We start from the raw sequence: 13,971 nt of genomic DNA, 5'->3' as shown, positions 1-13,971 counted from the left end.
ATCCATAATCATCCCATAAATGTGGTTATGTCACCAGGTAGGCACCAACTACCCATGAACCCGATTATACCCAGTATCAGTCCGGGATGCAGACACCAGATACGTCATCTACTGTGCCAGGCGCTGGGGAACTAGCAGTACAGAGGCACCCATTCCAGGCTGGAGGCACTGGGGTCCTGGTGGCCCAGACCCATATCAGAGACTCATACGATGGATCCCTCCTGGCCTCATGTCTCTGTCAACCTCAGTCACTGAAGCAGGATGTATAGCCATCCATTGGCCTCTGGGTTCCCAACCATCTCATCTGGATTCTCAGCCTAGTTTTTCCAAGGCTCAGTTCCCTGCACCTGGATCTGACAGTCCACCCTTTTCCCCGTCCTCTCAGACACTCACTCTTTCAAATGTGTGGTTGGGAAGCCCTACGTGTTGTTATAGATTGAAAGTCTGTATTCTTCCCAAAACCTGCCTGTTGAAACCTTTACTTTCCAATGCAATGATATTTGGAGGTGGGTCCTTGGCAATGTAGTTAGGATTAGATGAGGTCAGGGGAGTGGAGTCCTCACAAGTGGGAACAGTGACCTTACAAGAGGCACTAGAGACCTTGCTTCCTCTCTCTGCTTTCTGCCCTGTGAGACCCAGTGAGAAATCAGCCATCCGCAACCCAGAAGAGGACCCTCACTTCCTGACCATGCTGGCACCCTGGCCTTCGATGTCCCAGCTCCGGAACCATGAGAAAATTAAGTTCTGTTGTTATAAGCTCCCCAAACTGACTAAGACAACTGTGGTCACCAAATTATCCACTTCCCCTTCCAGGACATAGTGAGGATGGCTGACAGTTGCTGGAGAACCACCTCCCACTTCCTCTTCCAGGACATAGTGAGGATGGCTGACAGTTACTGGAGAACCACCTCCCACTTCCCCTTCCAGGACATAGTGAGGATGGCTGACAGTTACTGGAGAACCACCTCCCACTTCCCCTTCCAGGACATAGTGAGGATGGCTGACAGTTGCTGGAGAACCACCTCCCACTTCCCCTTCCAGGACATAGTGAGGATGGCTGACAGTTGCTGGAGAACCACCTCCCACTTCCTCTTCCAGGACATAGTGAGGATGGCTGACAGTTGCTGGAGAACCACCTCCCACTTCCTCTTCCAGGACATAGTGAGGATGGCTGACAGTTGCTGGAAAACTGCTTCAACCAGGCTGGCTGGTTTCACGTCACATCGCTGGTGTCAGACATGCCGTGGGTCTCGGTTTGGCCTGACGGTGCAACTCTGTTTCTCTGGCAACCTGGTTTTCCTTGCCCTCAAGACAGTGAGCTCATCTCTTCTTCCTTCTCTCCTACCATCTCACCTCATGCTCTGCGTAGAAGATAGAACCCATCCAACACGAATGTCCTCACCTTCCCGATGCCACAGCAGTAAATGCCGTGCGGCATTTCTTCCTCTCACAAGCCAGGCCTCCCACCTGGCCTCGGACCCCTGTCCTTTCCTTCTCGAGGACAGTGTTTCTAGAAACACTCTCCTCTCCTAGCTTCAGCTCTCTCTCTCTCTCTGTCACTTCCTTCTGTCAACAAATATGCTCTAGTGTTTCTCTTCTTAAGAATATCCCTCCCTAGACCTCTGACCTCTCTAGTTCTGACCCATGTGACTCTTCTCCATGGGCAAGCTTCTGGAAAGCAGTATGGTGACACTGTGGCTCCATGTCCTCACCTCACATTCTGTCTTCAACCCCCTTCAGCTGGGTGCTGCCGCCACCTGTCCACCTGCCTTAGAAGGGTCATCAAAGACTTCCAGGTGCCCAAGTCTATCAGAAACATCTCTGTCCTTCATTCACTTCCTTCTGAGCACAGTCTGACCAGACTGTCCTTCTCAGAACACTTTCTTCTTTCAGAGTCTTGGGCACAGAGTCTTAGTTTCTTTTCCCTCTTTATTCTCAAGCTCTTTTTCTGAGTTTTAAACATCTTTCCAACCTCAATGTGTTTAAATCCTTGTTCCTTCCTCTTTGGCCCTCTTTTCTAGTCTTTCTGCTCCTCTCTGACTATTTTGCCACTTTTTGTGGATTAAATAGCATGGTGATGATATTGAAGACACTCATGCCTCTAGCCCAGCCTGTCCCTCTGAGCTTGAACCATCTGCACCCTGCCTTGATATTTTATTTGTGGTGTCTCACAGACATTTCACACTTAGTGGTTCAGATATTTTCCTTGCTCCGTCTGCTGCACCCTGACCTCAACACCAGCTGCTCCCCCGTGCTGTCCCCGGGGCTGCTCACGGTGTCCTATGTCTCTTCAGGCCAGGAATGCAGCCTCTCGTCTCACTGGGTTCTGTCTTAGTCTCCTGTTGAACTCTCAGCATTCTGACCCATCTTCCACATAGGGTTCATGGTCCTTTTGAAGTATTCACCATTCCTTTTCCCCATTCCAAGCCTCCCTGTGATTACTCATTATTTCCAAGATAAAAATCCATGCTCCTTCGAGTAGCAAATTTCCTGTCCTTCTCTTCCCCTCCACCCAGGCTGCTGAGCACCAGCTCACACTGTCCTTTTCTCCCAGCCACACTGTGTCTAATGTTGGTGTGCAATGCTGTCCTTCCTTCATCTCATGAAATTTAGGTCATCTGAGAAGAGAAGTATGAACAAGTGTGGCAGAAATCACAAACAGAAAGATTTACACTCTCCTTGTGTTCCCACATATAATCAACAAATCAGACATATACACAGAGTAAAAAGTCTAAAAAATTATTAGCTCCATTCCTGAGCAAGCTGCTCTTTAAAGGAAGACCCTTGTTATAATTTTCTGGCTCATCACACAGATCTTACTCAGAACCTGCTGTCTACCATGTGCTCTTGGGGTGCAGCCCTGAACCAGCAGAGCAGCCCTGCCCTCATGGGGCATGTGTCTGGGGCAGAACAGACCACACGCAGGGCCACAAGTACATAGAGAGCGTGTCAATTGGGCATGCAGGTTACGGAGAAAAAGAAAGCAAGAAAATGTGTATAAAAAGGGATGAGGTAGGATGAGGGTTCAGTTTCATAAAGAGGCAGCAAAGGAAAATAATAATAATAACCTTGTTTCTTTACATACACCTGGTGTCCCCTTCTCCTTAATCACTGGCCAGACTCTCCTTCTGATTTTCAAAAAAGACATAAGTATTTAAAACGTTTCCTTTTCTAAGCCATAAGAAAAGTTCATGAATTTCCTTCTTCTGTGGTCATGTGTAAAGGCACAATAAACCCTTAAATCTGACAGGCACTTGACTCACATGAAGTATTCTCAAAGTCTTTCTTTCACAGTAATAGTATTTTCCCAACTGTCCCATTAGACAATGCTGTGAATAGAATGCTTATGCCTTCCCATAGGTCAGAATCTAGTCTCCAGTGTGATGGCATTAGGAGGCAGGGCCTTTGGGAAGTGATTAGGTCACAAGGGTGGAGCCATTAGTGGGATCTGTGTCCTTATAAAAGGGAACTCAGAGAGCTGCCTTGCTTCTTGATCATGTGAGGACACAGCAAAGAGGTGGCCATCTATAATAGCCCAGGAACAGGGCTCTCACCAGATACCGCACTTGCTAGCTCCTTGACCTTAGACTTCCCAGCCTACAGACTGTGAGAAACAAGTTTCTGCTGTTTATAAGCCACAGTCTAGGGTGTTTTTGCTACAGCAGCTAGAACAGGCTGCGTTCCATGGAGGGAGACACTGAATTCCTCTGGTTCACTCGCCTCCCTCACGACTAGCACCAGGCCTGGCTCTTGGCAGTGCTTCGTCAGTGTGAGTAAATGAATCATAGGCTACCCCTTGCCTCTACCATTTCTTCCTAAAAACTCAGACAATCAGTCCTCTGGTTTCTCTTCCACCTTTCTTTTTCATGAAGTTCTTTTGACTCCCTGCCCATGTGTAAGGATCACCACCCTTGCAGCTCTGTGGTCCACACACTCTCTCTCTCAAGGCACTGTGTCTATGTGACAAGCCCTTGTTAGAGACTAGTGATAGGGTCGGCTCTACACTTGGCAGTGAGGAGACAATGGTGGGCACAGGAGGGTCTCAGCTCTCTGTGGGTCTCGGAGTTCTAAGACGACAGCTCAATAGCCCGAGTCCCAGGGGCAGTGGTTCTAGGACACTTACTGCATTCAGTTTGTACCAAAATTATCTTGTCATTTGTCTCAGTTCATCCTTCCTGATATACCCATGAGAGCAGAAATTGCTTTATATCTTCTTGGAAATTCTCGCAGTAATTATTTAAATCCCTAGACACAACAGATATCTGAGTGCTAAATTGGGATAACTCCCACTACTGCTGCCTTTAATGATAATAATAATAAAATAATAATGCTTGCATATATCAAAAGCCCCAATTCTTGATTTTTAATATAAACCCAAACATACCATTCTTTTATTAACAAAATATTTACTGAGTGTCTGTCTTGTCTCAGTAGTATACTGGCAACATGTGAGAAATGCACAGGCTGTTATATGGTCACAGTCCATGGAGGTAACAGCAGATCACTAAAGCCGAGTGTGAGCATGTGACATGGGCATCAAGCAGTGCCACTTGAGGCCAGGGACAGCCACAAACAGCTCACAGGCCACGACAACAGGAAGGAGTATACCTGAGGAAGAGGAGGAGAAAGCACTCCAAGGCCAGGGCACAGGGGCACCAAGTCACACAATGTGTTCAGCTAACTATAACTGTGCAGAATTTGGGGAGGTAGGTGAGCAGGTTGGAAAATGTTGGCAGGGTAAGAGGTGAGGCTGAAAGACAGGTTGGCAGCCAGTTCTAAAAGGCCTTTGGAAACAAACCTCAGAAGCCTGGAATACTTAATTAGTGGTTGAGCACCTCAGCAGCATTCACACCGGGTCTGCAAAGCAACGCTGTGGTTGGTGTCAGTGGGCTTCAAGAGAACAGCAAAAGGAGGGGTCTCTGTCCAGCTGGGTAGCAGTCTAGGCAAGAGGAGCTGTGCCTGGAGGCTCATACTCCCTTCTTCTGCTCAGATCTTGACTTAGGGGCCAAACTGTAGGGCTGCTCTCTCCCAGCACCCCTTGCACCAGGAGGAAGAACTGCAGCCTTTGTGCCTCTGACCTTGTCTAGATTTCCACTCTAGGCCTGACCCTTGATGATTCCTTTCACGGCTGCCTCCCAGCCACTCAGGCTAGGTGTTCTGGGTCTGTGACCAGTCTCAACTGATTTTGTGAATGATAAAAAACAATAACAGCCACCATAACACAGACACAACTGTCACTCTGAGCAGGCACTTTTCTAAGTGTTCAGCACATAATAAAACAATCATTACCCCCCCACAGAACAGGTGTTATTATTATTACTCTCCTTTTACATGTGGGAGAACTAAGCAACAGAGGGAGTAAAGACTAAAGATGGCTAACATTTACAGAGCACTGATTCTGGGCCAGACATAATGCTAAGCCTTTCATCTGTGACAAATCATCCAGTCCTCCCTGCCACCCACGCACAGAAGACGCAAGTGATTGTATCACACTGCTGGGGAAACTGGGAGAGCGAGAGAGGGTAAGTAACTCACCCACAATTGAATAGCAAGTTAGAGGAAGATGCAGGATTCAAACCTAGCACTCTGGCTTGTTGTGGATCGTTAATGGCAAAAAGCCATTATAGATTCGAGGCTTGGCAGGGGGCTAAGTTCTACCCCCTCCATCTCCATATTTGGCTTTGATGCTGAGTGTTTGCACCCACTCCACTTCCTTCCTTGGGCTGCAGGAAGCAATATACATGCCCTTCCTCTGACTCTTTGTTTGTTTCAGATGTTTGTAGATTTCACTAATGTATCCTGTTTTTGCCTTGGGAGAGTTCCTGTCTTAGCCTTTGATGTGCAACTTTGTATCAGGGTCCTTGATTTGCATAGGTCCATATAATAAAGCGAACTGGGGCTGTGAGGCACTCAGATGCTGCCAGGCAGTTTGAGGAGTCCTCCCGGTCCCATCGGTTTTGTTCTGACAAAGTGTGTTTCCTTAATTCCGCACCGTTATTTGGAAGCTGCGCTGGTCCGCGGCACTGGCTCCATGGCCTAGACTCTTAGCTGTCATTCTACACACAGTGGACAACCACGAATGATTCTTGAACTCATCAGCGGAAGTTGCTGGTAGCCACAGGCAGGTGTGCATTCCCATCCAGACCACAGTGTCTCCCTGGCTGGCTGTCACCTTGCCCTCTGCTGTGGGCCAGAGTCCCCAGGGTCTCAGGAGCTAAGGGCTTCTGGTGTCCCTCTCCAGAAGTTACCGTGGAGGGAATGTCCACTGGGCTGGAGAAGCTCCTACCTATTTCTTGGGGAGTCACAGACCCAGATGGGTGGATGGAATTACCTGGTACCCAGAGATGTGCTGCATCAGGCGGTCGCACATGGCATTGCTGGTCAGGACCAAGTGCAGAACTTTCACAGCCGCGTACATGGTGTGCTCATCTGTCGCTAAGGAAATGAGGCCCAGGAGGATGGCAGGCCCTCCGATGAAGTCCAGGCTGCTGGCGGCAGGGCTGGAGTGGAACACCCTTACCCCTGTGTGGGACAAAAGGGTGTTCCATCAGTAGTCACAGCCTCATCGCAGCAAAAAGTCCCCAGAAGAACACTGGGGTATATGTGCTGCCTGAACCACTCTCCACTCATGACAGAGGAGCCCGTGAACATGGGACAGGCTGGAAGAAAAGGCAGGGCTTTGACCATCTTAATTCACAGAGAGAATCAATGTTGAGTCTCTTCTGTGTCACCAACCATTAAAACAGCCTGGGGGGTTTCAGATTGTCACCCTCCATCTCAGGCCAGACTGCTGGAGCAGCCAATGCCTTAGATGAGTTGTTTTCACCTGCCGGTCTACAGTTATAATCTTAGATGAAGACTATAGACCCAGTGATTATGAACTCTGTAAGCTTCATTCAACATCAGGTGGGTAACTCTTTTGCAGAATGGCATGCAATTTCTAGAAAACCGGCACCAGTCTGTGGTCCAGCGGTTGAAAACCACTGCCTTCAATGCCATCTGACCCTTAGTCCTCTGGTTCCTCTGACTACCTCTGCTCCCCGTGTCTTGCAGGGCTGGGCATTTGTATCAACTTGCTGCTTTGACCATCTCAGACTGTTGTTTTTTCTCCAATGACTACACCACTGCCTCTGCACAAAGGCTCTGCTATGTCCCCTGTGTGGGCTCTGCTGGGCATAGAAGCTGCCTGGCGAGCAGCTGAGTTTGCCACCAGTGGTCAGATGCAGTGAGGTGAGCTGGCCTTGTTCAATGCGCGAGGCCAACTCTCCAGCAAGGTTAACTTGCCAGCTCTTGCCCTCAGCATCTAGGCTCCCCAACATGCTCTGTCCTGACTGCAGCTCAGAATTCCACGTTCCACACTTGATGACATCTGCAAGCCCTTCTTCCCAAAAGATAGTAAAAGTTCATGGCCTGACATACCCAACTGACCAACAGCCACGGCTCCAACAGTGCGCAGAGGACCCGAGAGATGGCCAGCACAGTTCCTGAGCAGGAGCACAGGCGTGGTGTTGTCACGGGATGAAATTTTCATCTACAGAAAAGGGTAACAATTAGTCCTGAGACACTTTCCTGGTTTCCTGGAAAGGAGGAGGTCTTGTTCACAAGTCCCTGGAGGCCCCCACCCTGAGGCTGGCCCAGTACTGGCACTCAGTGAATGATCATGGAAGCAATGTCAGCAGGGCTGACGCCCAAATTCAGGCTGCTGTGTCTTGCCTTTTAGGCTTTGGATTAATCACAGGAGCAGCTTTGTTGTACAACTGTGCCACTGAGGTCCCATGTGCTCACAGTGAGGGACCTATAGGAGGACCCTAGGACACTTAGAGGTGGACAGTTGCTACAAAGCCCTGTTGCCAGGCTAGGGGTGCCCCATCTCTGTAAGCCCCCACCTCACTGGTTTCAGAAAGCCAGGGAAACAGGACTCCCAGCCCCCTCCATTGGGGTAATGCCCTTCTTTAGTGTTCAACACAACTTAACCCCTGATCCTTCTTCTTTAGTAAAGGGAGGTGGCCCTCTGTGAGGATAGAAAGAGTGTAAACACATCAGTCCAAATTCATCAGCAGTGAGCAAAGAGCTTTCCACACAGGAATCAGGAAATAGTAAGTCTAATAACGGCATCTTCACCTATAAACACATCTGCTGGCTGTTTTGAAAGTTTGTTATTTAAAATAAACAAAGCAATTCACAGAACACTTGTGTGTGTGTGTGTGTGTGTGTGTGTGTGTTGGGGTCGGGAGGTGGGGTGGACAGTAGCACCCTGAATAAGGAAGTGACATAGTGTTACCAGGGTCATAAAAGTGTTTAAATATTCTATTTATTTATGCTCTACCATGAAGAATAAGGAGCAATTACAAATAAAAGGTTCAGTCTTAAGAAAAGCTAATGGGTGAGGAGTCATAGGATATTTTAACAAACGAGGCAGGAAGCACTCACCCCTCTGTGTATCCATCTACACATGCACAAACATGAATTAGCATTCACTCAGTCATTAATAGCTGAAGCCGGTCTGAGATCATAATTCCAAAAGGGGGGTAAGAAGCAGAGTTAGATGTCAAACCTCCTTGGCAATCAGGCGGCTGTCCACCTCGTTGTATGTGTTTCTGATGTCCGCAACACTGGTGGTGGAGGAGCTGGCCACGTGAAGGCCGAAGGACACCCTTTCCTCTGCAACCAGGGGCACTGCGTCCACATCAGGTTCCTCTCCTGAAATGACACATCTTCAATCAAGGGTAGCCTCACTATACAGAGGAGAAAGTTCATCCTTAGAAGAGGGATGTTTCTGGCCACATGGCAATGTGATCGCCCAGAGAGTGTTGGTACCTTGTTACACTATGTGTTGGTATGTTGTTACAAGTTGTTACTTTGTATGCCTGTGTTTTGTGTGTGCATCTCCCTCGTGTTTTGCCCTTGGCTGGGCTCCTCTGACTCATAAAAAACCGTGGGGATACCTCACAATGTTAACTCTACCATCATGTAGAACAGTGGTCAGCAAACTCATTAGTCAACAGAGCTAAATATCAACAGTACAACGACTGAAATTTCTTTTGAGAGCCAATTTTTTTAAACTTAATATAGGTCGGTACATTGTTACTAACTTAATTAGGGTACTCCTAAACTGGCCTTTGCTAAAAACATCCTCAATCTGATTTAGCTGCATGTGGCTCGTGAGTCGAGGTTTTCTGACCACTGATGTAGAAGGATTCTAGGTATGAAATTACTAAGCTTGAAACAGCACTCAAGGGCATAACCTCACTCCCCAAAACCAAATGATATGTGATTAGGAAATTTACAAAGGAAATAAAAAGAATGAAAGAAAAAGGCTGAACTGAAGGCCCTAAGATTTTCCATGCGCGGCACGTCCATGGGAAATATCCAGCTGGGAATGAGCGCCGGTCCCTGTGTCAAGGAGAGCCACGTGTGTGGCTTGAGAAGCCTGGGAAGGATAGCGGGTCAGTGAAACTTGGGCTCCAGACCTGACTGGCCAGGTTGTCCTGGCCACTGCCATTTACCAAAGGAAATGAAGCTTGGCGATGTGCGGCTTAGAGACAGAAACACTGAACAGCCCTCAACAGCTCTTCATCAAACACAGACCTTCTGTACACAGATTCATTCATCATTCTCCCCAGATGGGAGCCGACCCCCTTAACTTGATGGAGTGTGGAGAGTCATGCTCCCTGCCTGAACAGCCACCAATCAATAAAGAAAATGTGGATGTTTTGTCTGCCTGTTTAATAATTGAAAACAATAGTATGCTTTAGTTAAAAAGCTCCTTCATTAAAGGAATGTAACTTATCTATCTCATTCTCTTCTCTTTCTGTGCTGATGGTATTACCCACCCACTCTTCTCCATTATGTGCTTTGGAGCTGAAATATGAAGGGTGTTGTCATTTCCTTCTCTCTCTCTCTCTCTCTCTCTCTCTCTTTTTCTGTGTGTGTGTGTGTGTGTGACATTTTCTCTTGTAGTATAAATATATAATGACCCAATTACAGAGGTCTTCCCAAATGACTGACCTGTGTTGAGTTTGTTCTTTACAAAACATGCTATCAATAAATAGATGTCTAGTTTTAAAATAAAGCCAGCAAGACCGTTATAAATTAAAATAGTCCACACCTTCGGTATGCACAGCTTGGAAGTTACCACAGTATCTTGGGCCAAGTTTGTTAATAACTTCCAGAGCTCCCACTGAGATGGCTTCTTCAAAGAGGTACGTAGGTCCAAGACGCCATGTTAAGGATGACTTTTGTTTCCAGACTTGAGGAGTACCGATGTATCCATAAACATCCACAAAAGATGATGGTTCCATTGAAAGGAAGGGTCCTGGTAAGGTCTGAATGTACAACATCTGTTCCAATGAAAAGCAGTGGAGGTGGGTAACTTCAGAATTAATCAGATAAACAAATGTGGATGTAAAATGGTGTACCTTATTCTCTCAGAGTAAAAACTTATTTTTTCCTAAAAACACTGAAAAGAGAATTCTCAAAGCTGAGAAACAGTGTAGCAAAAACAGTTTATACAATGCTGGTGGGAGTGAAGGCATGACACTGTGCTTGGGAAGAAATTCACAAAGAATATTGAGAGCTACTGAAATGTTCACCTTTTTGACCCAGTCATTCCACTAAGACCCTAAGTGTTCAGTACTGACACATTAATTTCATACACTAAAAATAATTACAGACATGCGGATTGGAAAGAAAAAAATAAAACTGCCTCAATTTGCAAATGGCACATCCATGTAGAAAATTTTAAGGAATCTACAAAAGAGAAAGAAAGAAAGAGAGAGAGAGAGAGAGAGAGAAGGAGGGAAGAAAAGAGGGAAGGAAGGAAGGAAGGAAGGAAGGAAGGAAGGAAGGAAGGAAGGAAGGAAGGAAGGAAGGACTAGAACTAATGAGTTTGAGTTGGCACAGGCACAGGATAGATACATAATCAACACACAAAAATCTATTGCATTATAAGTCTAACAATGAAGATGTAGAAACTAAAATTGAAAACAATACCATTGACAACTCCTCAATAAAAATTAAATACTTAATAAAATATGCATAAGATCTATATATTGAAAATTCCAAAAGGATGATAAAATAAGTTAAAGAGGATGGCTATAAATGGAGAGACATACCATGCTATTGGATAGGAAGATTCTAGATAGTAAAGATGTCATTTCTCCTCAAAATGATCTATAGCTTTAATGCAAACCTATCACAATCTCAAAAGGCTTTTTGTGGACTACCAAGCTAAATTTAAAATTGATATAAAAAGACACAGGCTCTAGAATGGCTTAAACACATAGCTTAACAAATAGATTAATTCTTTTCTCTTGAAAATGAAGTGGATGATACCACTCTACCTAATATTAAGGTTTATTATATAGCTACAACAATGAAGAGATATAGTATTGGTATGGGGATAGACACTTCGATTAGTGGAATAAAATAGAGAATACAGAAATAAACTCATACAAATATGCCCGACTGATTTTTAACAAAGGTCCAAAAGTAATTCAATGGTGGAAGAGTGGCACCTTCAACAAACAGTGCTGGAACAACTGGATATTCACAGGAAAAAAATAAACACCCAGCCCTGGCTGGTTGACTCAGTGGATAGAGCATCGGCCCAGCATGCCGACGTCTCTGGTTCGATCCCCGATCAGGGCATACAGAAGAAGCAACCATCTGCTTTTCTTCCCCTCTCTCTCCCCCTTCTCTCTCTCTTCTCCTCCTGCAGCCAGTGGCTCAATTGGTTGGAGCATCAGCCCTAGGCACTAAGGATACCTCAGCTGATTTGAGCATCGACCCCAGACAGGGGTTGATGGGTGAATCCCAGTTGAGGCTCATGTGGGAATCTGTCTCTATCTCCCTTCCTCTCACTTGGAAAAAAAAAGAAAAAAAAATGTAAAAAGTCTTGTTTGGCTGCGTTTTATTTTCACTCTGGAGACATATTTTCTCGGGACTATTCTTACGGTGATAATAGCCATGACTACTTGCTTTATCCTCAGCCTTGGCTGTGATACTTCTGTCCCATCTGCTAAAGATGCCCCTTCTATGCCTGAGCTCAGGCTAGTGTTTGGGACAGTAAAGGGGTTTCTTTGGAAACCAACCTCACTGTCAAGAGAAAACACAGAACTGAACAAGGCCACCCAGGCTGGGGTGACCAGAGGCGTGGGCTGAGGCACACACGGCCGGGGGAACCAGCTCACCTTGGCTGAGCCAACGACCTGTCCATCCAAATAGGTGGAAACGGTGCAATTCCTTTTTATTTCCCTGGTGACAACCACGGCCAGGTGATGCCACTGACCACAAGCCAGCAGCTGGCCACACCTGACCCGAAGCTGGCATCCTGCAGAGGGCTCAGAATCTTCCTCTGGCTCCATGATGTCTAGAAGAGAACAGACACCGGCCTGGGATGTGGCTTTGTGCTGCTGGAGCCAAGCAGCCATGGTTGGGCCCCACTTTCAAAGTAATGACAACAGCAGCTGTCACTAACGAGGTCTTGTTTTATGCCAGACACTTTTTTTCTTGTAATTTTTATTTTTTAATTGAATTTATTGGGGTGACACTGGTTAACTAAATTATACAGGTTTCAAGTTCTCAATTCTATAATATAGCCACAGACACTGTTTTAAGAACTGCTGGAAATACTAGCTTATTGCATTTTCATGGCAATAAGCTCACCCCTGTGAGGTTGGTACTATTATGATTCCCATTTTACCATCCTGAGGCACAGAGAAGTTAGATAACTTGCCCAAGTTCACACAGCCAGAGTTCAAACCCAGAAGTCAGACACCAGGTCCACCCCACACCAGAAAGCCCCGTAGTGACGCACATTTGCTGGTGAGAAAAGGACAGTTGTGCTTTGTGTCAAGGTGCCGAGATATCCTCTGGGCCCTCCCATGTTTCACTGTGAAACAGTGACACTTTCAGAGCCACAAGAAGAACAGGTATGGCCAGGACACTGAGAGTGGCCATCTCAGGCCACTTAAGGCCATCACAGAGGGAGGAGCTTAGAGAGCCTGGCTGTGATGGCAGAGCCAGGACTACTGAAGGAAGGAAGCTCCCAAGTTCTTGTGCCCAGAGCCATCGACTTAGCCCCAATTCCTGGAGTGTATGAGAAACCAGCCCTGGTTCCCAACACCTTACCCAGAGGCTGAAATGCCTTCTCTTCTGTAGACACAACCAAGGAGCAATCGTCCGGGCAGAGGCTGACGGAGAAGCAGACGAAGGGCTGCTCGGTCCTGGCCAGGTGGCGCACCAAGGTCAGAAACCGCAGTGGGTGGCCCTCAGTGGCCGTGCTGTGGCTGCTGATGAGGAACCAGCAGGAGAAGGTCAGGCCCCCGGGTGGAGGGAAAGGCCTCGCAGCACCTGTGGTCAGAATGCAAGCACGGCCTTAGGTCAGAATGCAAGCACTGCCTTAGGTCAGAATGCAAGCACGGCCTTAGGTCAGAATGCAAGCACGGCCTTAGGTCAGAATACAAGCACGGCCTTAGGTCAGAATACATGCACGGCCTTAGATCAGAATGCAAGCACGGCCTTAGGTCAGAATGCAAGCACGGCCTTAGGACAGAATACAAGCACGGCCTTAGGTCAGAATGCAAGCACGGCCTTAGGTCAGAATACAAGCACGGCCTTAGGTCAGAGTACAAGCACGGCCTTAGGTCAGAATGCAAGCACGGCCTTAGGTCAGAATACAAGCACGGCCTTAGGTCAGAATACATGCACGGCCTTAGGTCAGAATGCAAGCACGGCCTTAGGTCAGAATACAAGCAAGGCCTTAGGTCAGAATGCAAGCACGTCCTTAGGTCAGAATGCAAGCACGGCCTTAGGACAGAATATAAGCACGGCCTTAGGTCAGAATGCAAGCACGGCCTTAGGACAGAATATAAGCACGGCCTTAGGTCAGAATGCAAGCACGTCCTTAGGTCAGAATGCAAGCACGGCCTTAGGTCAGAATACAAGCACGGCCTTAGGACAGAATACATG

At 47.0% G+C, this 13,971-nt stretch overlaps 1 protein-coding gene across 5 annotated transcripts in view; it reads right to left on the bottom strand.

The window, feature by feature from the left end:
- Nucleotides 1-13,971, bottom strand: part of WDFY4 (WDFY family member 4) — a 313,461-nt gene that overhangs the window by 168,598 nt on the left and 130,892 nt on the right. For all 5 annotated transcript variants that reach the window (XR_010727052.1, XM_066242595.1, XM_066242598.1 and 2 more), the window contains exons 18-23: nt 13,132-13,353; nt 12,192-12,370; nt 10,109-10,340; nt 8,555-8,700; nt 7,420-7,531; nt 6,332-6,522 (exon numbers count right to left, since the gene is read on the bottom strand). Coding sequence is in view for 4 of the 5 variants with exons in the window: in XM_066242595.1 (XP_066098692.1) it covers nt 6,332-6,522; nt 7,420-7,531; nt 8,555-8,700; nt 10,109-10,340; nt 12,192-12,370; nt 13,132-13,353 (1,082 nt within the window). In the remaining variant the exon portion in view is untranslated. The remainder of the gene's footprint in view (nt 1-6,331; nt 6,523-7,419; nt 7,532-8,554; nt 8,701-10,108; nt 10,341-12,191; nt 12,371-13,131; nt 13,354-13,971) is intronic.

The sequence above is a fragment of the Saccopteryx bilineata genome, chromosome 9 (genome assembly GCF_036850765.1).
Source record: "Saccopteryx bilineata isolate mSacBil1 chromosome 9, mSacBil1_pri_phased_curated, whole genome shotgun sequence".
In the NCBI taxonomy this organism is placed as follows: domain Eukaryota; kingdom Metazoa; phylum Chordata; class Mammalia; order Chiroptera; family Emballonuridae; genus Saccopteryx; species Saccopteryx bilineata.
This window is presented reverse-complemented; position numbering and strand designations above follow the sequence as displayed.